At 40.0% G+C, this 24,501-nt stretch overlaps 2 protein-coding genes and 1 long non-coding RNA gene across 7 annotated transcripts in view; 2 read left to right on the top strand and 1 right to left on the bottom strand.

Annotated features, from left to right (window-relative positions):
* The window catches only part of LOC131432715 (uncharacterized), a 368,592-nt gene that overhangs the window by 76,000 nt on the left and 268,091 nt on the right, over nt 1-24,501 (top strand). The gene's annotated exons all lie outside the window — the stretch shown is intronic.
* On the bottom strand, nt 16,611-17,980 carry LOC131432762 (uncharacterized). Its single transcript, XR_009229960.1, has 3 exons — nt 17,866-17,980; nt 17,176-17,388; nt 16,611-16,959 (listed from the first exon to the last, which is right to left on the bottom strand). It is a non-coding gene; the product is annotated as an uncharacterized LOC131432762 (long non-coding RNA).
* LOC131432741 (uncharacterized) lies at nt 18,681-24,390 on the top strand. Its single transcript, XM_058599229.1, has 2 exons — nt 18,681-23,612; nt 23,681-24,390. The coding sequence occupies exon 1, from the start codon at nt 18,703-18,705 to the stop codon at nt 23,302-23,304; it is 4,602 nt and encodes a 1,533-aa protein (XP_058455212.1). The 5' UTR covers nt 18,681-18,702; the 3' UTR covers nt 23,305-23,612; nt 23,681-24,390.

Below are 24,501 nucleotides of genomic sequence, written 5' to 3'. Positions count from 1 at the left end.
ATCATATTTCAACTCAAGTGTTATCACACGATGACATTATTGAGACGAATTTTGATGAAATTAAATCAATTATTAGAAAACTTAAAAACATGAAGGCTCCTGGTAATGATGGAATATTTAATATTCTTATTAAAAATCTTCCCGATGTTGCCTTGAGACTCCTGGTTAAAATTTTCAACAAGTGTTTTTCATTAGCTTACTTCCCAAAAAGATGGAAAAACGCTAAAGTAATTCCTATCCTAAAACCTGATAAAAACCCAGCAGAAACATCAAGTTATCGCCCAATTAGCTTACTTTCTTCTATCAGTAAACTTTTTGAAAAAATTATCTTGTTAAGAATGATGACTCATATAAATGAGAATTCAATTTTTTTACCAGAGCAGTTTGGATTTCGTCATGAACATTCAACTACTCATCAACTTGTAAGAGTTACGAACATGATAAAAACAAATAAATCTTCTGGGTTATCCACTGGAGTTGCTCTTCTAGACATAGAAAAAGCATTCGACAGTGTTTGGCACAAAGGTTTAATAGCAAAAATGTCTGATTTCCAGTTTCCTATTTATTTGATCAAAATGATTCAAAATTATTTAACTGATCGTACTCTTCAGGTTAGCTATCAGAATTGTAAATCTGAATTGCTACCCGTACGAGCCGGTGTTCCGCAGGGTTCGAGTGTAGCTCCAATCTTGTATAATATTTTCACTTCTGATCTTCCAAATCTACCCGTTGGTTGTCAGAAATCGCTATTCTGTGACGACACAAGTCTGTTAGCCACAGGTAGAAATCTAAGAGTGATCTGCAGTCGCCTACAAAGAAGTTTAAATATTTTCAGTGATTATCTGTCAAAATGGAAAATTAAACCAAATGCAGCAAAAACGCAATTAATTATCTTTCCTCACAAGCCAAGAGCTTCTTTTCTTAAACCAAACAATAATCACATTCTCAAATTGAATGGCTTGGAATTGACATGGTCTGATCAAGCTAAATACTTAGGTTTAACGTATGACAAAAAACTCACTTTCAAGGATCACATTGAAGGAATCCAGGCAAAGTGTAATAAATATATTAAATGTTTATATCCTCTTATAAACAGAAATTCTAAGCTCTGTCTAAAAAACAAATTGTTAATTTATAAACAAATTTTCAGACCAGCCATGCTTTATGCGGTACCAATTTGGTCAAGCTGTTGTTCCACCAGGAAGAAAACGCTTCAAAGGATTCAGAATAAAATTCTGAAAATGATTCTGAAGCGTCCTCCCTGGTTTAGTACAAATGAGTTACACAGACTCACAAATATAGAACCATTAGATGTAATGTCACATAATATTATAAGCAAATTCCGACAAAAATCGATGCAATCTTCAATTGAATCGATTCGCTCTCTGTATTAGTTAGTAAGTTAGTATATAAGTTCCTTTTCCCCATTACACAATACAAGTAGGTTTAGAATTTTCCCTACACAAAAATCTCAGAATTGCGGAAGCAAATGATGTCTTCATGGTAATAACCAAATCATATATATATATAACAGGGCTGAAAAGTCACCACTTGTGGCTGAACACCCAATTTAAATCTTAATAATTTAATTTTAACTCATATTCCAATAAATAGTTATTTAAAAAAAAAAAAAAAAAAAAAAAAAAAAACTGCGGCTGTGAAGTAACTTTTTTTTCTCTTCTACTCTACTTCGAAAGAATAAGCTACATTTCATTTCGGTTTTCATTTCCTGCTGTTTCTTTTTATTTTTCTGTTCCCGTTTTTATTTGGTGCGATGTTGGTTGGTTTTGAATGCGGAACACGTTTCCTAACTACCAGCAAAATTGACGCACAGCTTGCTTCGGTTTAATCCTACTTCCTTGTAACGTGAACGGGTGGATTCTTTCATGTTCTGGCCTTGCCAAACGTGAAATGATCGGGGTGACACAGGGAAAGCAATTCCTCTCGATGTTGTTGCCGCTTGACCTCACTCTATTCCCAAACACCACCAAAATTGGTGATGGATGAATCGTCCCGTTTGCCAGAGCAGCCCACCACAAATCCCTATTTCAGGGGGGGGGGGGACGAAGATGGTTCGGTTCGAAGTTTCTCGACCCATGCTAGCCGTTCGGCAAGAGTATGTTAATTAAGGATTAACATACTATCCGACTGAGGCTGAAAGCACCGCCAAAGGAAAACCCGAGTGGAAGTTGTTAACAATCGATCGATTTTGATTTGTTCCAGCTCCAATCATTAATGTAGTTTTTGGAAACCAGTGAAAAACGACTAAACCTAGACAGATGTGCACGCTTGCGTTCTGCATCGTCTACGAAGAACCGTAAATAAACCGTCTACGATGAAGAACCGTGATCTTTTGAATGCTCTTACTGTTGACGTAGGACTGTGTGGATGATGAATTACTTACACTTCAATATTCTCGGAGATGGTCGAACCTTTTTTCACAAGCTTAGATTCATATGACAGACATGTGACATGTAGCTTTTGTCACAAAAAGCCCCTTTTGCAAAACGTTGGTTTTTCAAAATTGGTCTAGTTTAGTTTTAGTGGAAAAGTGATAAATCCTTCAAAAAGTTTTTGGACTAATGATTTTTACAAAATCAGTCTAATTTTAGTATACAATACTGAGACAAAATCGTAATCTAGTCCTACACTGAAACAAATCGATTTTCGAAATTTCAAATCGATTTTCAAGAAAACTTCATTTCCGACTTAAATTTTTTTCCTGAGATAGACGATTATATTCCCTACCAATCGCTTATGATTCTCAAAAAATCAGTCAAATTCTCGTATAAAATACTAAAAAAAATCCAAACAAATCGACACAAGAAATTTGAAATCGATTTTCAAGAAAACTCTATTTCCGACATAAAACTTTCCCTCAAGATGTTCCCAACCAACCGCTTATAATTTTCACCAAGTAGTCAAATTTTCGTATAAAATCAAATTTTCGTTGCAATCCTTATCGAGTCTCGCACTGAAACAAAACGATTTTAGAAATACGTAATCGATTTCCTAGAAATCGTCATCTCCGACTTAAAGTTTTCTCCTAAGATAGAGATATTTTCAACCAACCGCTTATGATTTTCACAAAAAATGCCAAATTTAGCGTAAAATACAGAAAAAAATCGAGTCTTGCACTGAAACAAATCGACATTAGAAATTTAAAATTGATTTTCAAGAAAGCTCTATTTCCGACTTGAAACTTTCTCCCAAGATAGATGATTTTTCCTACCAACCGCTTATGGTTTGCACAAAATCAGTGCAGTCAAATTCTCATATAAAAAATTAAAAAAAAATATTATGGAGTCTTGCACTGAAACAAATCGACATAAGAAATTTAAAATGAATTTTCAAGAAAACTCTATTTCCGACTTAAATTTTTATCCAACAATAAGGAATATAATCCCTATCAACCACCTAAAATTTTCACAAATGAATCAAATTTTCTTAGAAAATATTGAAAAAAATGCACTGAAACAAATCGATTTTAGAAATTTAAAATCGATGTTCAAGAAAACTCTATTTCCGACTTAAAATTTTCTCCCAAGATATTCCCAACCAACCACTTATGATTTTCACAAAACAGTCAAATTCTCGAGTAAAATTTTGAAAAAATATCCTTATCGTGTCGCACTGAAACAAACCAATTTTAGAAATTTAAAATCGATTTTTAGAAAAACTATTTCCTTAACATAAAATTATCTCCTAAGATAGACGATTATATCCCCCACCAACCGCTTATGATTTTCAGAAAATCAGTCAAATTTTTATATAAAATATTAAAAAATTCCTTATCAAGTCTTGCACTGAAACAAATCAATTTTAGATATTTGAAATCGATTTGCCTAAAATCTCCTTTTCTGACTTAATTTTTTTCTCTCAAGATAGGTGATTATATTCCCTGCCAATTGCTTATGATTTTAAAAAAATCAGTCAAATTCTCATGTAAAATACTAAAAAAAATCCTTATCGAGTTTTGCACAGAAACTAATCTATTTTAGAAATTTAAAATCGATTTTCAAGAAAACTCCATTTCCGACTCAAAACTTTCTCCCAAGATAGATGATTTATATTCCCCACCAACCGCATATGATTTTCACAAATCAGTCAAATTTTGCGTAAAATACTGAAAAAAAATTCTTATCAAATCTTGCCCAGAAACAAGTCGATTTTAGAAATTTAAAATCGATTTGCCAAAAATCTCCTTTTCCGACTTAAAATTTTTCTCTCAAGATAGGTGATTATTTTCCCTACCAACTTCTTATAATTTACACAAAACCAGTCAAAATATGGCGTAAAATACTGAAAAAAAATCCTTACTGAGTCTGGCACTGAAACAAATCGATTTCAGAAATTTGAAATCGATTTTCAAGAAATCGCCATTTCCGACTTAAATTTTCTCCCAAGACATTCCCAACCGACCGCTTATGATTTTCACAAATCAGTCAAATTTTCGAGTAAAATTTTGAAAATATATCCTTATCGAGTCTTGCACTGAAACAAATCGATTTTAGAAATTCAAAATCGATTTTCACAAAATCAGTCAAATTTTCGATTTGATTTTTTTTAGTATTTTTCGAAAATTTGACTGATTTTGTGAAAATCACAAGCGGTTTGATAGGGAATATAATCACCCATCTTGGGAGACAATTTTATGTCGGAAAAAGATTTTTCTTGAAAATCAATTTAAATGTCTAAATAGATTTTCTCCAGTGCACAATTCGATAAGGAATTTTCTTTCAGTATTTTATACGAAAATTCGACTGATTTTGTGAAAATCATAAGCGTTGGTACATTGCCGTTTCACCCTTCCGAGTGAACGGACATGCTTTGTGTTTACTGCGAAAGCGTTGAAAACCAGTGCCGTGTGTGATAAAGTGACCGGACGATCAAAACTAGATCGCTATTGTGTAATAGACAATAGTGCTTTTTCCTGTGAGAGGTTTTATGCACATTATATACTGAAGCAGTGTATTGTTGTGAGCGGACGATCGAAACAGTACCGTTAGCCGGTGATTGTTCGATCGATCAAAACAGGCCCAGCGGTGTACGTGATATCACTGTGCGGATTACAAAAGAGTGTGCTTTTTCCTCTCGGAGGTTTTTTGCACACCATCGCAGCGGCGATACGCCGATCGACGAGGGCTAGGCCTTGGTGGCCCCCGTTGGTATTACGTTAAGTATTATTATTTAGTTTTTTTTCCTTCCTGCATTCGACTGTTCTATTTCTCCCCGATTCACTTATTTCTGTGCGGAGGTGGCTCCGCAACATGTCTAGTCTAAATTCTGACCCCCCCGTTCCCGATGATCAAATGGAGACTTCCCTTGACTATAAAAAGTCTCGTATAAAGAGCTATCCGGATGGGCTCGCACTACCGGCCGGTCCTTATGCGGTCTATTTCCGGACCAAATCGAAAGAAAAAAAATTAAATATTTTAAAAATATCGCGGGACCTGTCCTCGCGATACAATACTATAAAAAGTTTTGATAAGATACGTCCAGACAAGCTCAGGGTCCTGTTTACCAGTTCAAAACAGGCTAATGAGCTCGTTCAAAATGATCCTTTTACGCGGGAGTACCGCGTCTACGTGCCAGCTCGCGAAGTAGAAATCGACGGTGTAGTCACCGATTCGAGTTTGACTTGCGAGGACGTTCTTAAGTACGGGGCGGGTTGTTTTAAAGACCCCTCACTTAAGAATGTCAAGATACTGGATTGCAAGCGATTGCATTCAGTATCGATCGCCGGGGATGGAACAAAGTCCTATCCCCAATCAGACTCTTATCGAGTGACCTTCGCCGGTTCTGCTTTGCCCAACTACATCCTCTTGGACCGGGTTCGTTTGCCTGTTCGCCTATTCGTACCCCGAGTAATGAACTGTACTAATTGCAAACAACTGGGGCATACAGCTACCCATTGCAGCAATAAGCCACGTTGTGCTAACTGTGGGGAAGCTCATGCGGACGGCTCTTGCGGTAAGGATGCTGAAAAGTGTCTCTACTGTAAGGAGGGTCCGCATGACCTCTCTGATTGTCCCGCTTACAAACTGCGAGGTGATCGAATGAAGCGTTCCCTAAAGGAGCACTCCAAGCGTTCTTTCGCAGAGATGCTTAAAAGTGCCACCCCTCCTAAACAGACAACGAACCCATATGCCTGCTTGTCAACTGACGAGAGCGATTCTGACGACCCTTTGGAAGGTCCATCTTCGGCGGTCCCTCATAGCTGTAGGAAAAGAATAAATAAATCCTCTCATAAGCTACCTAGTAAGGGTTCGAAGGTGTCTTCCGAAGGGCTTCGAAAAGTTACAGCTAACGGGAATCGGGACACAACACCGAAGCAAAAAGCTCCTGGTCTCGGAAAACTCAATTCCGAGATGGAATTCCCACGACTTCCCGGGACTACAAAATCCCCAAGCGTCCCAGAAAATCTACCAGAGAACCAACTAGGTGCTGGACTTATCAAGTTCTCTGATGTTGTGGACTGGATTTTTACAACTTTCAATATTTCAGACCCTCTTAGAAGCATTTTAATTGCTTTCATGCCAACAGTAAAAACATATTTGAAGCAGTTGACTGCAAATTGGCCCCTTCTCTCAGCGATTGTATCCTTCGATCCACCGAGGTCACGGATCTAATCACTGTTTTACAGTGGAATTGCAGAAGTGTCATCCCAAAAATAGATTCTTTTAAATTTCTAGTAAATAATCTGAAATGTGACGCATTTGCATTGTGCGAAACTTGGCTAACTTCTGAAATATCCTTAAACTTCCACGATTTTAACATTATTCGCCTGGATCGAGATGTTCCCTATGGAGGAGTACTTTTAGGGATCAAAAAGTACTATTCTTTTTATCGAATTAACCTCCCCTCGATACCAGGTATTGAAGTTGTCGCATGTCATGTTACAATCAAAGGTAAGGACCTTTGTATTGCTTCCATCTACATTCCCCCTAGAACCTTGGTTGGGCATCGGCGGCTCAGTGATATCATAGAGCTCCTTCCCGCACCGACGTTTGTTTTAGGAGACTTTAACTCACACGGTACGGGATGGGGCTGTCTTCACGACGATAACAGATCAGCTATGATCCATGATATTTGCGACAACTTCAATATGACAATCTTGAATACGGGAGAAATGACACGGATTCCTGCACCACCAGCAAGACCAAGTGCGCTGGATTTATCCCTTTGCTCGACATCGCTACGGTTGGATTGCACGTGGGAGGTAATTCCTGATCCCCACGGTAGTGATCATCTACCGATCGTAATATCAATCACCAGCGGCTTAAAACCATCGAAGACAATCAATGTTTCGTATGACCTCACACGAAATATTGATTGGAATAGCTATGCGACCTCGATATCTGAGAAACTTGAAAGAACTCAACAACTTCCTCCGGAGGAAGAGTACACGTTTTTGGCTGGCTTGATTCTCGATACTGCGATTCAAGCTCAGACGAAACGTGTACCCGGCGCAAAAACTAACATCCGTCCTCCCAACCCGTGGTGGGACAAAGAGTGCACAAATTTAAACGCGGAGAGAGCCTCCGCGTATAAAAAATTCAGAAAAAATGGAACACCAGATAATTACCGGAATTACGCGGCGTTAGACGTTAAAACTAAGAACTTGATTAGAGCCAAGAAACGCGTATACTGGCGTCGGTTTATAGACGGCTTAACGAAAGAAACATCTATGAGCACTCTTTGGAACACAGCCCGACGAATGCGCAATCATAACACCACGAATGAAAGCGAGGAATACTCTAACCGCTGGATATTCGATTTCGCTAAAAAAGTATGCCCAGACTCTGTTCCGGAACAGAAGATCACCCGCGCCGCGACACCAAATACAAACGAATCACCGTTTTCGATGGTAGAGCTCTCACTTGCACTTTTGTCATGTAACAATAAAGCCCCGGGATTAGACAGAATAAAATTCAACTTGTTGAAAAATCTGCCTGACCCCGCCAAAAAGCGCTTGCTGAATTTATTCAACAAGTTCCTCACGGGTAATATTGTCCCACACGACTGGAGACAAGTCAGAGTTATCGCCATTCAAAAACCAGGGAAACCAGCCTCCGATCACAATTCGTATCGGCCGATTGCTATGCTTTCCTGTATCCGGAAATTGTTCGAAAAAATGATTCCGTTTCGTCTAGACAATTGGGTCGAAACTAATGGTTTACTTTCAGATACACAATTTGGTTTCCGCAGGGGCAAAGGAACGAACGATTGTCTTGCGTTGCTCTCAACAGAAATTCAAATGGCATTTGCTCGTAAAGAACAAATGGCGTCAGTTTTCCTAGACATTAAGGGGGCTTTTGACTCAGTTTCTATAAATATCCTATCTGAGAAGTTGCATCAGCATGGTCTTTCGCCAGTTTTGAACAACTTTTTACATAATCTATTGTCTGAGGAACACATGTACTTTGCGCATGGTGATTTGTCGACAATACGATTCAGCTACATGGGTCTTCCTCAGGGCTCATGCTTAAGCCCCCTTTCATACAATTTTTACGTAAACAATATTGATGAATGTATCAACACATCATGCACGCTAAGACAACTTGCTGACGACAGCGTTGTGTCTATTATAGGACCCAAAGCTGCCGATCTCCAAGAACCACTACAAGATACCATCGACAACTCGTCAACATGGGCTCTTCAAATGGGTATCGAGTTCTCTACGGAGAAAACTGAGCTGGTTGTATTTTCGAGGAAGCGAGAACCAGCACAATTACAGCTTCAACTAGGGGGTGAAACCATAGCTCAGGCCTTCACATTTAAATATCTCGGGGTCTGGTTCGACTCCAAAGGCACCTGGGGATGTCACATTAGGTATCTGAAACAAAAATGCCAGCAGAGAATCAACTTTCTTCGTACAATAACCGGATCATGGTGGGGTGCCCACCCAGGAGACCTGATCAGGTTGTATCAAACAACGATATTGTCCGTGATGGAATACGGATGCTTCTGCTTCCGATCAGTGGCGAACACTCATTTCATCAAGCTGGAAAGAATTCAGTATCGTTGTTTGCGTATTGCCTTGGGTTGCATGCAATCGACTCATACGATGAGCCTCGAAGTGCTGGCGGGCGTTCTTCCACTGAAAAACCGGTTCTGGGATCTCTCATATCGTTTGCTCATTCGATGCGACATTTTGAATCCTCTGGTGATTGAAAACTTCGAAAGGTTAGTTGAGCTTAACTCTCAAACCCGTTTTATGTCCTTGTATTTTGATTACATGGCTCAGAATATTAATCCTTCTTCGTTTGTTTCCAACCGTGCTCATTTCTTGGATACTTCTGATTCTACTGTGTTTTTCGACACATCCATGAGAGAAGAAATTCGTGGAATTCCGGATCACGTGCGCCCTCAAGTGGCCCCAAATTTTTTTTATAATAAATTTAGAACAGTCAACTGTGAAAAGGTGTTTTACACTGACAGATCAAACATCAACGAGTCCACAGGCTTCGGCATCTTCAATCAAAACATCACCGCTTCTTACAAACTCAGTGATCCGGCTTCAGTTTACGTCGCAGAATTAGCTGCTATTCAGTACACCCTCGAGATCATTGAAACCATGCCCAAAGACCATTACTTCATTGTCACGGACAGTCTAAGTTCAATAGAAGCTCTCCGGGCAATGAAGCCAGGAAAGTATCCCCCATATTTCCTGGGGAAAATACGGGAACATTTGAGAACTTTATCTGAACGGTCTTATTTAATATCGTTAGTCTGGGTCCTTTCGCATTGTTCCATTCCGGGCAATGAAAAGGCAGACTTATTGGCTAAAGTGGGCGCATTGGAAGGTGATATTTATGAAAGACCAATCTGCTTCAATGAATTTTTCAGTATTTCTCGTCAGAAAACTCTCGAAAGTTGGCAAACTTCATGGACGAATGACGAACTGGGACGATGGCTACACTCCATTATCCCTAAGGTATCGACGAAACCTTGGTTCAAGGGGATGAACATGAGTCGTGATTTCATTCGCGTTATGTCACGGCTCATGTCAAATCACTATACATTCAACGCACATCTCCGGCGTATCGAACGGGCTCTGCACCTGTGGCGACGGTTATCAGGACATCGAGCATGTCGTGTGGTCGTGCGTAGAGTATCGTGACGCCAGGTCGAAGCTACTGGAATCCCTCAGGGCCCGAGGTAGACCGCCTGAGGTGCCGGTTCGGGATGTGTTGGCGAGTCGGGATAGTTCATATATGCTTCTCATATACCAGTACCTTAAACACATTGATATACAAGTGTAATGTGTTATTCCTCGCTCAGAAAATATAATCTCCACCTACAGGTTCGACACTAACATCCGCCCGATTCTCTCGATCCCCGTCCCTGTCCACCATCTTCATTGGAATTAACAAGATCTTTTTTTTTTGTCACTAACTTTTTCGTTCCCCTTTCCCTGTTTTTTCACCATCTCGATGGCAACTAATTAGATCTCTGTCGTTTTCAAACATTTTGTTACCACACCCCTTTTTTACCCCGTTTCCCACAATATTTACTTCTTTTTTTCATTCTCTTCCGTAACATCACCATCACCGGAAGACCGCTCCAGTCAATGACCAGCATGCGGGCCACCCGCCGGGCCTTCGTAGCCTGGGGGTGTTTCCCGCGGACCCTCACGGACCGAAGAATGCGGCCAACATAGAAAATTACCATCGCCATCTGGAATCATCTCATCCTAAATTCAATTCACCGGCCACTACCGATCGCCAGATACTATATTACATAATGATACTACTCTAGTTTTAAGTTAGACGATAATTAAGATTAGTAAATACCCTTGGCATCTTAGAGCTTAAGCAGTGTGCCTTAATATTATATTATATTATTGAATAAAAAAAATAAGCGTTGGTAGGAAATATCTTGGGAGAAAATCTAAAGTCGGAAATGGAGTTCTCTTGAAAAGCGATTTTACATTTCTAAAATCGATTTGGTTCTGTGCAAGTTTCGATAAGGAATTTTATTTCAGTATTTTATAGAAAATTTTGACTGATTTTGTGAAATGGGGTTGTCTAGAAAATCGATTTTGAATTTCGAAAACCGATTTGTTTTAGTACAAAACTCGAGAGAATTTTTTACAGTTTTTATACAAAACTGACTGATTTTGTGAAAATCATAAGCATTTGGAAGGGAATATAATTACCTATCTTGGGAGACAATTTTAAGTTGGAAATGACGTTTTCTTGAAAAATCGATTTTAAATTTCTAAAAACGATTTGTTTCAGTGCAATGCTTGATAAACAAGTGTTTTCTTCACTATTTTATACGGGAATTTGTCTTATTTTGTGGAAATCAGCGGTTGGTAGGGAATATAATCACCTTGGGAGGAAAATTTAATTTGGATATTGAGTTTTCTTGAAAATCGATTTTAAATTTCTTTAATCGATTCGTTTCAGTTTATCCTTATCAGTTTCACTCGATAAGGATTTTTTTTTTCGGTATATTATATGAAAATTTAACTGATTTCGTTGAAATCGATTAGTTTCAGTGCAAAACTAAATAAGTAGTTTGTTTTCAGTATTTTATAGGAAATTTTGACTGATTTTGTGAAAATCAATTTTAAATTTCTAAAATCGATTTGTGTTAGTGGAAGATTTCAATAAGTATTCTTTTGTATTTTTAAGTTTCGTCTTCGACTCATCAGTGCATTAGCAGTTTATGGTGAACTGCTAACGCCACCTAATATAAACCGCAAAGCTCACGCAAGGTACTTTCAAAACACTTTTGGTACCGAAGTTTTCTTTTTTTCTACTGAAGGACCAAAACAGTTACCGAAAGGAAAACACTTTCTGGTAACTGTTTTGGTCTTCTAATGGCGGACTTTTGGAAAAAAATATCTCAGTAAAAAATATGTTCCATATTGAGTAAATTATTTTATTTTTTTGTCTTCGTCATTCACTGGAATTCCTATTTCATACCAGGAAAGGCCTTCGACAGTGGCTTCAGTAAAGTGGTTTAGAATTATGGGCGTCACCTTTCTAAGATTCGATACAATATCATTTTAGCCCAGGGTCAACAAAGGGGCAAAGTGTCTTCAACAAAATTGTGTAGAAAGTAATTTGAAACCAATTTATGGTATTTATGGTATACGTTTTTTTTTCTTCTAGAAAGGGTTTCCGAATTCTTTTTTCTAAACGATTTCATCGTACAAAAAATTGTTTTAATCTATACCTAATTTTTCAAGGATTTTTTATCTATTCCTTCGAGCTTTAAAGGCTCAATTCTTACACGTCCCTCATCATTTATTATTTATTTATTTATTTATTTCGTGTAGATGGTGGTGACCTCAATTTGTCCGCGTTCTCTGTGTCTATTTCGAATATAGCGACTGGTTCTCAATAAAATTGATCCACTAGAATAATGTACGTAATTTTATTGATCTAGCTAACATATCTCCTTACCAAATAAGCTGTTTCAATGCTCCTCCTAGTGTTTGTTAGACCAATGAGGAATCTGTTCGGGAAATTGTATAGTCTGAGTACCATTCGGATTCTTCGGACGGCCAAGTCTGAACTGATTTTTGTTCAGACGCCTTTGTTGTCTTAGATATTCTTTATTGAAATAGTTGAATAGTTATCTGAGCATTAACTGTGCTAAACAGGTGTATGAGGTAGAAGTTCAGGACAAATTCATAATTTGTCTCGGAACTGGTAGGATGAGAGTAGTTACAGAGCATAAAGTCTCACAGTGATGAATCGGAAATAATCAACAGTTTAGAACTATTGGCCTTCAATTGAAATAACTTTATATTTCCCTCTCGGTAGCCGGCTGCCTAGAGATTGAAAGAAAAATGTAGGTTGAAAAAAACCAACATTTCGTAAGAAAATTTCCAATGCATTTCGGATATTATAAATTGGACGGTATTTTTAAACAAGTTATCATTTTACTCTTATAAAAAATCGTCCTTGATATCGCGTTTCGTGAAAGAAATAATCTGTGTAAGTAATGAAATATGCTAGAAAATTCTCACATAATTAGTGGTATGTATATTACATTGGGGATTAACTCAATATATCTGTTTCTGAGAGCCGCAAAACAACGTGAATAACATCGTCCAAAGTGTGCACACCTAGTAGTTTGATTGCATGTTAAATGTAACTCTCTCTAAAATTGTGTTGTACTTTCTATAATATTCGTTACATTAACTCAGTTCTTTACTAATGCTACACTCACTCACCAATCATCATTCATATTCCACTATGGAGATGCAAAAAAATACAAAAAATCGACAAAAATAGATAGCCTTATACTATCCTTAAAATACAAAAAATCGACAAAGATAGAATAGCCTAGTTCGTGCGGCATGGAAAGCGTGGAGCCTTGTAACCCTCCACCCTCGGCCAGAAGTGTCCACAAAGGGATAAAAAAAGTATTAGAGAGTTGACTTTAAAAAATTCTGGATACCACCAGATCTCGACGTTTCATGACAAAACAAAAAAACGAACCGCGTAGCTTCGGAAATCCACTTCATAACACTATATAAATATCTGAGAGATAGTTCATTGTGTTTAGTCACATTCATTGAAAAAGAAGTGTATCTATGATGAACTGAATCCATTTACAAACCACCGTTTCGCTTGTAAATGTTGACTGCAGTGACCCATGTCGACAAATGAATCCATTTTTAAGCGTACGATATTGAAGTAATGCTTTCGAATCAAGTTGAAAAATCTATCACCGATAGTCCTAACCGGCGGCCTGCTAGTTACCGGAGAATCAAAATCAACTGCTAATTGGTATTCAATATACTCAAGTGAACGGATTCCGTTTTGTGCGATAGTTCATACTGCGCAAATCGATCAAGTGGATGACATCATTATGACAAGCTGTGATTGGCTCGTGAAAACATAGGTCAATTCAAACCAACTTTTAAATAGTATGCTATTGGAATACTGAAACGTTACCTCATATGTTTGAGTTGAATGTTTCCGAATCGATTGACAGTTAAATTATATAAATCCATCAACGAATGAAATTCTGCTATTGTAGATTGAAACCGCCATGTGGCACAAGTAGTTTAATTTGAACTGCTATTCACTGTTGACTCGAAGTCGAATTTTTATTAAAATTAGATAGTTTTTACTTTAATATTTAATAAGCAAATATAATCGGTCTAGTTTCGAAGAATTTGTTACTCATCACAATTCGGGTTATGTTCATCGTTCACTTACTGACGAGAAAGACGACGACGACGACGATGACAATAACGCCCAGAGACAGAGTGCCAGTATCGCTTCACACCCAAAGAGTCTTTCCCAATCGACCGGAGTTGAAGCGGCAGCAGCAGCCCGTCTGTCTTTGCAGGGGATCCTTCCGGATCTGATCCTGATTCGCAATGATGGCGGACCCCCCGGTTGGTTGCTGCTGCTTCAGACCGAACCTTGGTCTTGTCAAGTGCTATCGTGACTGTGGGTGTGAAGGAGAGCGTTTGTTTGGATCGGACTCACTTTGGACTCACTCCTGATTAACCCATTCCCTGCTGTCGCCGTCAACGAACGAAGGAATGCCAAAACCGCACCCCGAAAGGAAATGTCTGACTGACGGGGAACTTCGTAACAGATGACGACAGATTTGCTGGACATATTCGAACCTCAAACTCAGCCATTCTTTTGAAGATTCAATGCAGAATTTCCAAACGGTTGCAGTGTCCATTCGATTCCCAGCGCTAAATTATAAATGCGGTTCAAGTTCCCGGCATGATTGAAGACCCGTTCTAGTTCGTCGGTTTCCCATTCTGCTCTGACAGATTGGCAGCACGAAACTACTCCCACGGTAGTAAGCTGGGATTGGAGGGCTGAGAATGTTCCCAGCCCAGCCAGCCGCCGACGTGTGACGTGTGAACCACATTCGGAAGCTATTTTTCGAGAACTCGGCACCCAATTCCCACCGATTATCACACCTTGGAGATCGCATGAGACCGTGTTCCCGTGCGTTCCGGGGGAATTCGATCTCAGCCATCCTGGCGGCATCAGTCAGTCAGTCATTCAACTCCCGGATACACGACGAAACTTACGCAAAATTGCAACGATGCTACCTGAGGAATGGCGACTGTTGGCCAACCAACCAATGCACAGTGGTCCGGATCCACAATTTAGGGGGACAAAAACATTTGTGGCTTAGCCTTATACTTTAGAGCTATGATGTCTTCGGAACAAATGATCAGTGAAAGATAAGCCATATTTTGAAGCATATGGTATTAGGGTGGTTCTAATTATTAGGGTGATCCAAAAATTATTTTCCATATGTGTTGAGATAGAGGACTGCATCCTTCGGCAAAATTGTAGGAAAACTTATATCAAGCAACTTTGCCGAAAACACTATTATAGTATCTCTAACGGTTTTAGTGTTACAGCTATTTTAATAGATCAACTTAGGGTGTTCCTAAAAAAATCAGATTTTTTGCTCTAGCTTTCTTAATATTCACTTCTCGATTTTGGTGTCTTTGAATATCTTTTAGGGTTTGTTGAAACCAATTTTTTCATGGCTAGCGCATTCAGGTAGCGTTTTCTGAACCGAAGTTATGAGCAAAACTAGTTCAAAAACAGATCATTTTTAAACTGCTATATCTAACATTGGAGCAAACGAAAAAAAAATCGGTTTGTTTCATTTGATAGAAAATACTTTCGAGCATGTATATAGAAAAAATGGCGAAGGAGATATTTTTTTAAATATTTTAAATTGTGTTCAAACATTGGGTTTTTTCATTGAAAAATGCTCTTTCATGTAAGACATTTATTAGCTATACATATTAAAATAAGGTATTGCTGTCTTCTAGCGTGTTAAAATTAAAAATGTTAATTCAGCTGCATAATCGGGAAGATGGTGTACACTCACGTTGGTTGTTACTCTATTCGATAATGCTATTACAGGATCAGACGTTAAAAGAAATCGTTTGAATACATCCTCTAGATTCACTAAACGATTGAAGTTCTGCGGATGGAACTGCCTATACTTGCGAATTGATTTATTTCGACTCTCTTGCGCTTCCTTGCTGTACATACAAATAGGAAGCAAAGCATGTTTTATAATTGCAGTCCCATGCACCCGAAGTTTATGCACGGTAGGCGACAGAGCATATCATCCATACAGCTCCACAAAACGAATTCTCCTGGAAAGCAGGTACCGAAATCTTCACATTGCTGTTTATCAACGTTAAGATTATAAAAAACCGTTCAAGTATATTTCCATTTAACTCGATGATTTGCGCTACTGTGTTATATTCTTTGAAAAATCTACGGGCCCAGATACCATCATTCGAGTTGCCGCCTCCAGGTAATGGTTCACCAATGCTAGACCCTGTCAGCTTGGAGCGAAATCAATCTTCAGTATAGGAACGCCATCACACGGCATCACATTCAACATATCATGTCAATTGTGTGGGTGCGCAGTGCTGCTATTTTGGCGCGCCAGAATGTGACGTTTATCTTCCCTACTTCAATGTACGAGATTCGATGCGGACTCACCTGAGGGCACCATGCTCGCAAAAAAGGATGTTTCCAATGATTTATTCTAGAAATGTGCGAGCTGGATATCTTGTTAATATGATGTCTTTGCTAATACGTAACCCTAGCCGCTCTTTTAATGCCGTTAGAATGCGTGCAGAAGCGAAATTCCAAATTGATTGTAGACGCACCATCCAAAAACAGCAATCAGTGAGTACCGCCGGAGTAAGGACAACATACATTTGAAAGGAGATACCGTTATACCGACGGGTGACAGGTAAAGATATATGTAAAGTTGTTATGCGAAAGAGGGAGAAGAAAAAAAGTATAGCATAAGTCAGAAAACAGGAAAAGCATAGTCTAAATAGTGCAAGAAAGGTGATAGATAAAGCTACTTAGAAATATTTTTATAGTCGGTTAAAAGGGCGTGTGAATTGAAAGAAGGAAATTTGAAATTTATATAAGGAGAGATTTCGTAAGCATTCGAACTAGTAACCTGAAATAGAAGAGAAAACTATAAATGTAAGTAAAAAAAATGAATTTAAAGGAAAGTGAATTAAAATTGATTTGTATGTTTTAAAAATAAATAGTTTTGAGCTGACTCAACCAAAAGAGCTGCTACGGAAATTTTGTTTGTTTTTTTTTTGTGAATTCGGTTTACAGTAGTTCCGAACAATCTCAAAAATTTATAATGATTGGTTCAAACCCTAACCCCGAGAATCCCGAACAGTCTGGCTACAATTGCGCGGCTTGCCATCGTCCCGATAACGATGAAACGAATATGGTATTTTGCGATCACTGTCAAAGATGGTATCATTTCGGTTGTGCAGGTGTTAATGACGACGTACGAAACATTTCCTGGAGTTGTCCGGATTGCGAAGCATGTGAGTCGGATGTTGCTGATTCGTCTGAGCTTCAGAAAGAACTGGAACAGTTAGAGGAAGAGAAGAAAAAGCAAAAACGGCAAATTGAAAGAGAGATGATTTTGCACCGGAAGAGACTGCAAATGCAGCAGGAATTGCTTGATATGCGTCAGCAGCTGGAACGGGAGAAGCGGAATATGGAATTGGAGTTTGAGAAGGCGCAGTTGGAAAAGAAAATTGCGGAAGAAGAAGAGCATCAGAAGAATCTGAACGAAATGCGGGCAAATATGAATGAAAAGTTGAAATTGTTGAAGCTGAAGCGAACTGTTGAAAGTGATGTTGGAGAGTTGCAGAGCAATAAAGAATCTGCCGTCGGGCGTGTAGAGAAGGAAGGTTCAAAGGAGAAAAGTCAAAACAGAACAATAGCGGAGAAAGCGAAAGCAGGAAAAATAGAGCTCGAGAATAAAAAGTCGAGAAAAGGAAAGCCGGAAACTGCTGATCCGATATTAACGAGTTGTTCCGATATTCGAGGAGCGTACCGTAAACATTCTACACCGAAGGTGACGGATAGGGTTATCAACAAACAGGACGGCATCCCATACAATCTACCAGAGAGCTTTCCTTTGAATCGAGATAATGACGTTACACCATTCGGTCATCCGGAAATCCCGAAAAAGAAGGAAAACAATAGCGGCGGGAAAATGAAAATAGTGCCTGAAGTTACGGAGTCTGAAAGTGAAAATAGTTCAACGGATAAAAATGACATTTCGGATGAAGATAGCTATAGCGATACAGAAAGTTACGTAGAAGAAGAAAATAGCTCGGTGGATGAAGAAGATAGATTCGAGAAAGAAGATGGCAGCGAAATGGAAAAAGAGAGTTCTGGTAAAAGTGAAAATGATGAAGTACCAGCAAGAAGAAAAAAGGAGACGCAACTTCGCAAGCATCGTAGCCAATACGACCCGACAAAGGCTCAGCTTTCTGCGCGTCAGTTTCTTTCAAAAAAGTTACCAGTCTTTTCTGGGAAATTAGAAGAATGGCCTATGTTTATAAGCAGCTACGAAACGTCAACGAAAGCGTGCGGATTTTCAGATCTAGAAAATTTGGCACGTCTTCAGGAATGCTTGAAAGGTGAAGCGTTGGAAGCGGTAAGAAGCAGACTACTGTTACCAAAAGCTGTCCCAAAGATTATTGAAACGCTAAGGATGTTATTTGGCCGTCCAGAGAAACTCCTCAACATGTTATTAGTTAAAGTTCGAAGTACAGCGTCCCCGAAAGCAGATCGTCTGTCTAGTTTCATTAGTTTTGGGATAATAGTGCAGCAGTTAGCTGATCATCTCGAAGCCACCGATCTTACAGCTCATTTAGTAAATCCCATGCTTATCCAAGAGCTGACTGATAAGCTTCCGGCGGCCACGCAGCTACAATGGGTGCGTTATCGAAGGAAAAGCAAAGTAGTAACGCTGCGAACACTGTCCAACTTTCTGTCAAATATCGTGAAAGACGCAAGCGAAGTGGCGTCGTATGGAGATGCAGCACGATATATAGAACAAGGGTTCCGAAAAGGAAAAAAGGAAAAGTACGATGGATTCGTACACACTCATAGTGTAGAACAGTCAAGCGTAGTGAAAGCAAGAGGTGAGAGTTCCACGACGAAGGAACGAAAACCCTGTCGGATTTGCGGTAGAGTGGATCACAGAATAAGAAACTGTGAAATGTTTCGCAGATTACAGTTAGCTGACCGCTGGGATGCGGTCCAAAAGTGGCAGTTATGCCAGGTGTGTCTAAATGAACACGGAAATGCTGAGTGCAAGTTGAACATCCGTTGCAATGTTGAGTCTTGTAGAGAGCGCCACAATTCGTTGCTGCATTCAACGGTACCCATCATACGCTCAAATTGTAACGTTCATGCAATTCAACGCAAACCTTCCATTGTATTCCGAATGATGCCTGTTACCTTGTATTGCGGAAGCTGTAGTGTGAACACGATCGCATTTTTTGATGAAGGTTCTTCATACACGTTGATTGAGAGATCGCTGAAGGACGTGCTAGGAGCTCGAGGTGTGATTCAACCGCTTCGGGTGACATGGACCGCCGGAGTCTCGCGACTCGAAAAAGGTTCGCAAAAAATAGATTTGTGTATTTCGGCGAAAGGTTCAAGACAACGTTATCCGTTGAAAGGCGTCCATACAGTAGAAAATCTCAAGCTGCCGCAACATTCGCTTGATGTGCCGCAGTTGATACAGCAATACACTCACCTTCAAGGGATTCCGGTGGCAAAATTCCAGCAATCCACTCCACAAATTCTCATTGGACTAAAAGACATACACTTGTACGCACCAATAGAGTCAAGAATAGGTCAACCGGAGGAACCGATTGCTGTTAGATCGAAACTCGGATGGACTGTCTATGGACCGACGAGCGAAGCACATTTCGATACCGGATTAGTCGGACATCATTCATGTAACACCGTATCAAATCAAGAGCTTCACGATCTACTGAAAAGTCATTACGACATGGAGGAAACGGGAATTTCGGTGGCATTGCTTCCAGAACCGGAAGAAGACAGACGTGCTCTCGAAATACTGAAAGCCACGACAGTGAGAATAGGAGATCGATTTGAGATAGGACTTCTATGGAAAGATGATGATCCAAGTTTTCCTGACAGCTACCCTATGGCTCTGAAACGTCTACAGAGTCTTGAAAAGCGCTTAATTAAAGATCCCGAGCTGTATGAGAAAGTTCGCGGGATGATTGCAGAATATCTGGCGAAGGGATACGCTCATAAAGCTACGCTGTCTGAGTTGGCTGCGTTCGAGAGTCGAAAAGTTTGGTATTTGCCTCTAAACATAGTGCATAACTCAAGAAAAAAGAAGTATCGCCTGGTATGGGATGCTAGAGCCGCAGTCAATGGAGTGTCACTGAATTCGAAGTTATTAAAAGGTCCAGATTTGTTAACTGCACTTCCAGCAGTTGTTTGCAGATTCCGTGAGCGAGTGATAGGTTTCGGAGCAGATATAAAAGAAATGTATCATCAAATGAGAATACGCGAGTCCGACAAGCGCGTGTTGAGATTTCTATTCCGTAACAATCCCAATACTGTTCCAGAGGTCTATGTAATGGACGTGGCAACTTTCGGTTCAACCAGCTCACCCTGTTCAGCGCAATATGTAAAAAACTTGAACGCGAAAGAGTTTGCCAGGCAATTTCCAGAAGCAGCTGAGAAAATCATCAAAAACCACTACGTCGACGATTATTTCGATAGCGCAGACACCGTTGAACAAGCTGTAAGGTTGGCAAAAGAAGTTCGGCTTGTACACGCAAGAGGAGGTTTCGAACTTCGCAACTGGGTATCGAATTCCAAGGAGTTTCTGGAAGCCATGGGAAAAGAACGAACCGACCATGACGTTCGTTTCAGCGAGGACAAAGAAACGGGTCTAGAACGGGTGTTGGGAATCGTCTGGAGTCCAACTAACGACGAATTTTCGTTCTCAATCCAATTAAGGGACGATCTCGTGCCATATATTTCAAGCGAAAAGCTGCCAACGAAAAGAATCGTCATGAGCTGCGTGATGAGTTTCTTCGATCCGTTAGGGCTGTTGTCGATTTTCACGTTCTACGGAAAACTGATAATCCAGGAGCTATGGCGAAGTGGATGTGATTGGGACCAGCAAATAGTTGGAGAGAGTGCTGAGAAGTGGAACCAATGGATAAGCAGACTGCCAGAGGTCGAAGATGTGCGCATACCTCGATACTTTTTCCGACGCACTGATACACTGGACTACAACAGCGTAGAACTCCATGTGTTCGTCGATGCAAGCGAGATCGCGTACGGAGCAGCAGTTTACATTAGAATAGGGGCAGCTGATGGACCGAAGTGTTCTCTGGTGATGGCAAGATCAAAGGTCGCTCCGCTAAAACACCTTTCGATTCCTCGTTTGGAGTTGCAAGCGGCAGTAATGGGAACCAGGCTGGCGAATTCTGTTGCTGAAATACTATCCTTTAAGCTGAAACAGCGATATTTTTGGAGTGATTCGAGGACGGTGCTATCATGGATTCATTCGGACCACCGAAGATATAAACAGTTCGTTGCGTTCCGCATTGGAGAAATCCTTGATCTGTCAAATCCAACAGAGTGGCGATGGGTTCCAAGCAAATTCAACATAGCCGATGCGATGACCAAATGGAACAAAAATCATACAATGCGATCTGATGGTCCCTGGTTCCGTGGCCCATGTTTTTTATATCAGTTGGAAGAAACCTGGCCTGAGCAGGATAGGATTAAACCGAACGTGCAAGAGGAGTTACGAGCATGTTTTCTATTTCACGATGTTGAAACAAAAGAACAAATTGTGGATGTGACACGTTTTTCCCGATGGAAGATTCTAGTTCGAACAGTAGCGTGCATCTATCGGTTCATGTCAAACTGTCGAAGGAAGCGAGATGGCTTAGAGATTGAAGCAATTCCGGTACCTGTTGACTGGCAGCAGCGAGTAAAGCGTAGTATACCTGCGATAATAGTACCTTTAACACGAAAGGAGTTCCAGAAGGCAGAAGCGTATCTCTGGAAATCAGCGCAAGCAGACGGGTTTCCGGACGAAATAAAGGTGCTAAAGAAAAACCGTAAGCTGTCGTACGAAAAAATGCACGAAATAGAACATGACAGCTATCTTTACAGCATGAGTCCCTTTTTGGATGAACAGGATGTATTACGGATGGAAGGTAGGGCTGCCCGAGGTTCATCATTACCATTTGAACTGAGATTCCCGATAATTCTGCCCAAAAGGCATACGATTACCGACAAACTTCTTGAATATTACCATCAGCAGATGGCCCATGGTAATACTGAAACTGCTGTAAATGAAATACGACAACGCTTCCGCATCCAGCATCTTCGAACAGAAATGAAAAAGATAGAGAAAGCTTGCGTACGCTGCAAAGTGAAGAAGTGCAAACCGAGACATCCAAGAATGGCACCACTTCCAGTATCACGTGTAACACCAAACCAACCACCGTTCAGCTATACCGGTGTAGATTTCTGTGGCCCATTTACAGTAACCGTAGGACGTCGTTCGGAGAAAAGATACGTTTCGTTGTTCACCTGCTTGACAACGAGGGCCGTACACCTTGAGGTCGCTCATAGCTTGACGACTCAAGCGTGCTTGATGGCGATACGTCGTTTCGTGTGTCGGAGAGGTAAACCGATCGAGTTCTTTTCCGATAACGGAACAAATTTTCAAGCGGCAAATAAAGAAATCGCTAGGGATATCGGAAACAAAGCTGCAGAAATGTTCAACGACTCCAGAACCCAATGGAACTTCAATCCGCCGAGTGCCCCACACATGGGCGGGGTTTGGGAAAGACTGGTGCGGTCTCTTAAGGCAGCGTTAGCCGTCATCGATGACGGACGAACGATAACCGACGAAGTATTGCTAACTGTACTGGCGGAGGCCGAAGATCTCATTAATTCGCGTCCTCTAACGTACAGGTCACTAGATCCAGGAATTGAAGAAGCCTTGACACCTAACCATTTTGTCCGAGCCGTGGGAACTATACGAACACAATGCGCCGTTCCCCCAACAAATGACGCTGTAGCTCTAAGAGACCGTTACAAACGATCGCAATTGTTAGCAGACAGACTGTGGACTCGGTGGGTTCGTGAATATATGCCGTCAATCAATCAGCGAACCAAATGGCACACGGAGTCACCTCCACTAGCAAATGGTGACTTGGTTTACATAGCAGATGATATCGTACGGAAGAACTGGATCCGTGGAATCGTCGTTGAAGTCTACAAGGGAGCAGATGGGAGAATCAGACAAGCCCTGGTGAAAACAGCGAAAGGTAAACTGAAGCGGCCCGTTACGAAGCTCGCTGTTCTTGAAGTGCAGGATCGTAAATCTGGTTCAATCGAAGAGACTTCACCAGAGTTACGGGGAGGGGCTGTAGACGCACCATCCAAAAACAGCAATCAGTGAGTACCGCCGGAGTAAGGACAACATACATTTGAAAGGAGATACCGTTATACCGACGGGTGACAGGTAAAGATATATGTAAAGTTGTTATGCGAAAGAGGGAGAAGAAAAAAAGTATAGCATAAGTCAGAAAACAGGAAAAGCATAGTCTAAATAGTGCAAGAAAGGTGATAGATAAAGCTACTTAGAAATATTTTTATAGTCGGTTAAAAGGGCGTGTGAATTGAAAGAAGGAAATTTGAAATTTATATAAGGAGAGATTTCGTAAGCATTCGAACTAGTAACCTGAAATAGAAGAGAAAACTATAAATGTAAGTAAGAAAAATGAATTTAAAGGAAAGTGAATTAAAATTGATTTGTATGTTTTAAAAATAAATAGTTTTGAGCTGACTCAACCAAAAGAGCTGCTACGGAAATTTTGTTTGTTTTTTTTTTGTGAATTCGGTTTACAGTAGTTCCGAACATTGATGTTTGTTTGGATTATTCTCATTTGTTTCAGTTCTTGAAAAATTCAGAGCTTTTCCTGAGCGCTTGCATATGTACCAAGCTTGGGAGTGTATGCCTGTTATGTCGTTTAACACTTTTGTATCGTTCAGGCAGAACACTAGCTTCGTTGATACAAATACTTTCCCCAGTACTGTGGGAGAAAGCTCTGCAATTTCTGCATTTACTTTGTCCACTTCCTGCTGTTAGTTCCGTGTTTTCCTTTTGAAAGATTATTATTCTGGGCAGCAAAGGGAAACAGATGAAGGACAATTTTTGTTCCCGATTATCCAGCCTTCTTGCTCAACAATCAATCGCAAGGGAACCAAACAGATAGCAAATAATGTACAGTAAGGAAGCGCAAGAGAGTCGAAATAAATCAATTCGCAAGTATAGGCAGTTCCATCCGCAGAACTTCAATCGTTTAGTGAGTCTGGATGATTTATTTAAACGATTTCTTTTAACGTCTGATCCTGTAATAGCATTATCGAATAGAGTAACAACCAACGTGAGTGTACACCATCTTCCCGATTATGCAGCTGAATTAACATTTTTAATTTTAACACGCTAGAAGACAGCAATACCTTATTTTAATATGTATAGCTAATAAATGTCTTACATGAAAGAGCATTTTTCAATGAAAAAACCCAATGTTTGAACACAATTTAAAATATTTAAAAAAATATCTCCTTCGCCATTTTTTCTATATACATGCTC

This window comes from Malaya genurostris, chromosome 1 (genome assembly GCF_030247185.1).
Source record: "Malaya genurostris strain Urasoe2022 chromosome 1, Malgen_1.1, whole genome shotgun sequence".
In the NCBI taxonomy this organism is placed as follows: domain Eukaryota; kingdom Metazoa; phylum Arthropoda; class Insecta; order Diptera; family Culicidae; genus Malaya; species Malaya genurostris.
This window is presented reverse-complemented; position numbering and strand designations above follow the sequence as displayed.

Coding starts and splice junctions, on each gene's coding strand:
- LOC131432741 (XM_058599229.1), top strand. CDS start 18,703: ATGCTTATCCAAGAGCTGACTGATAAGCTTCCGGCGGCCACGCAGCTA.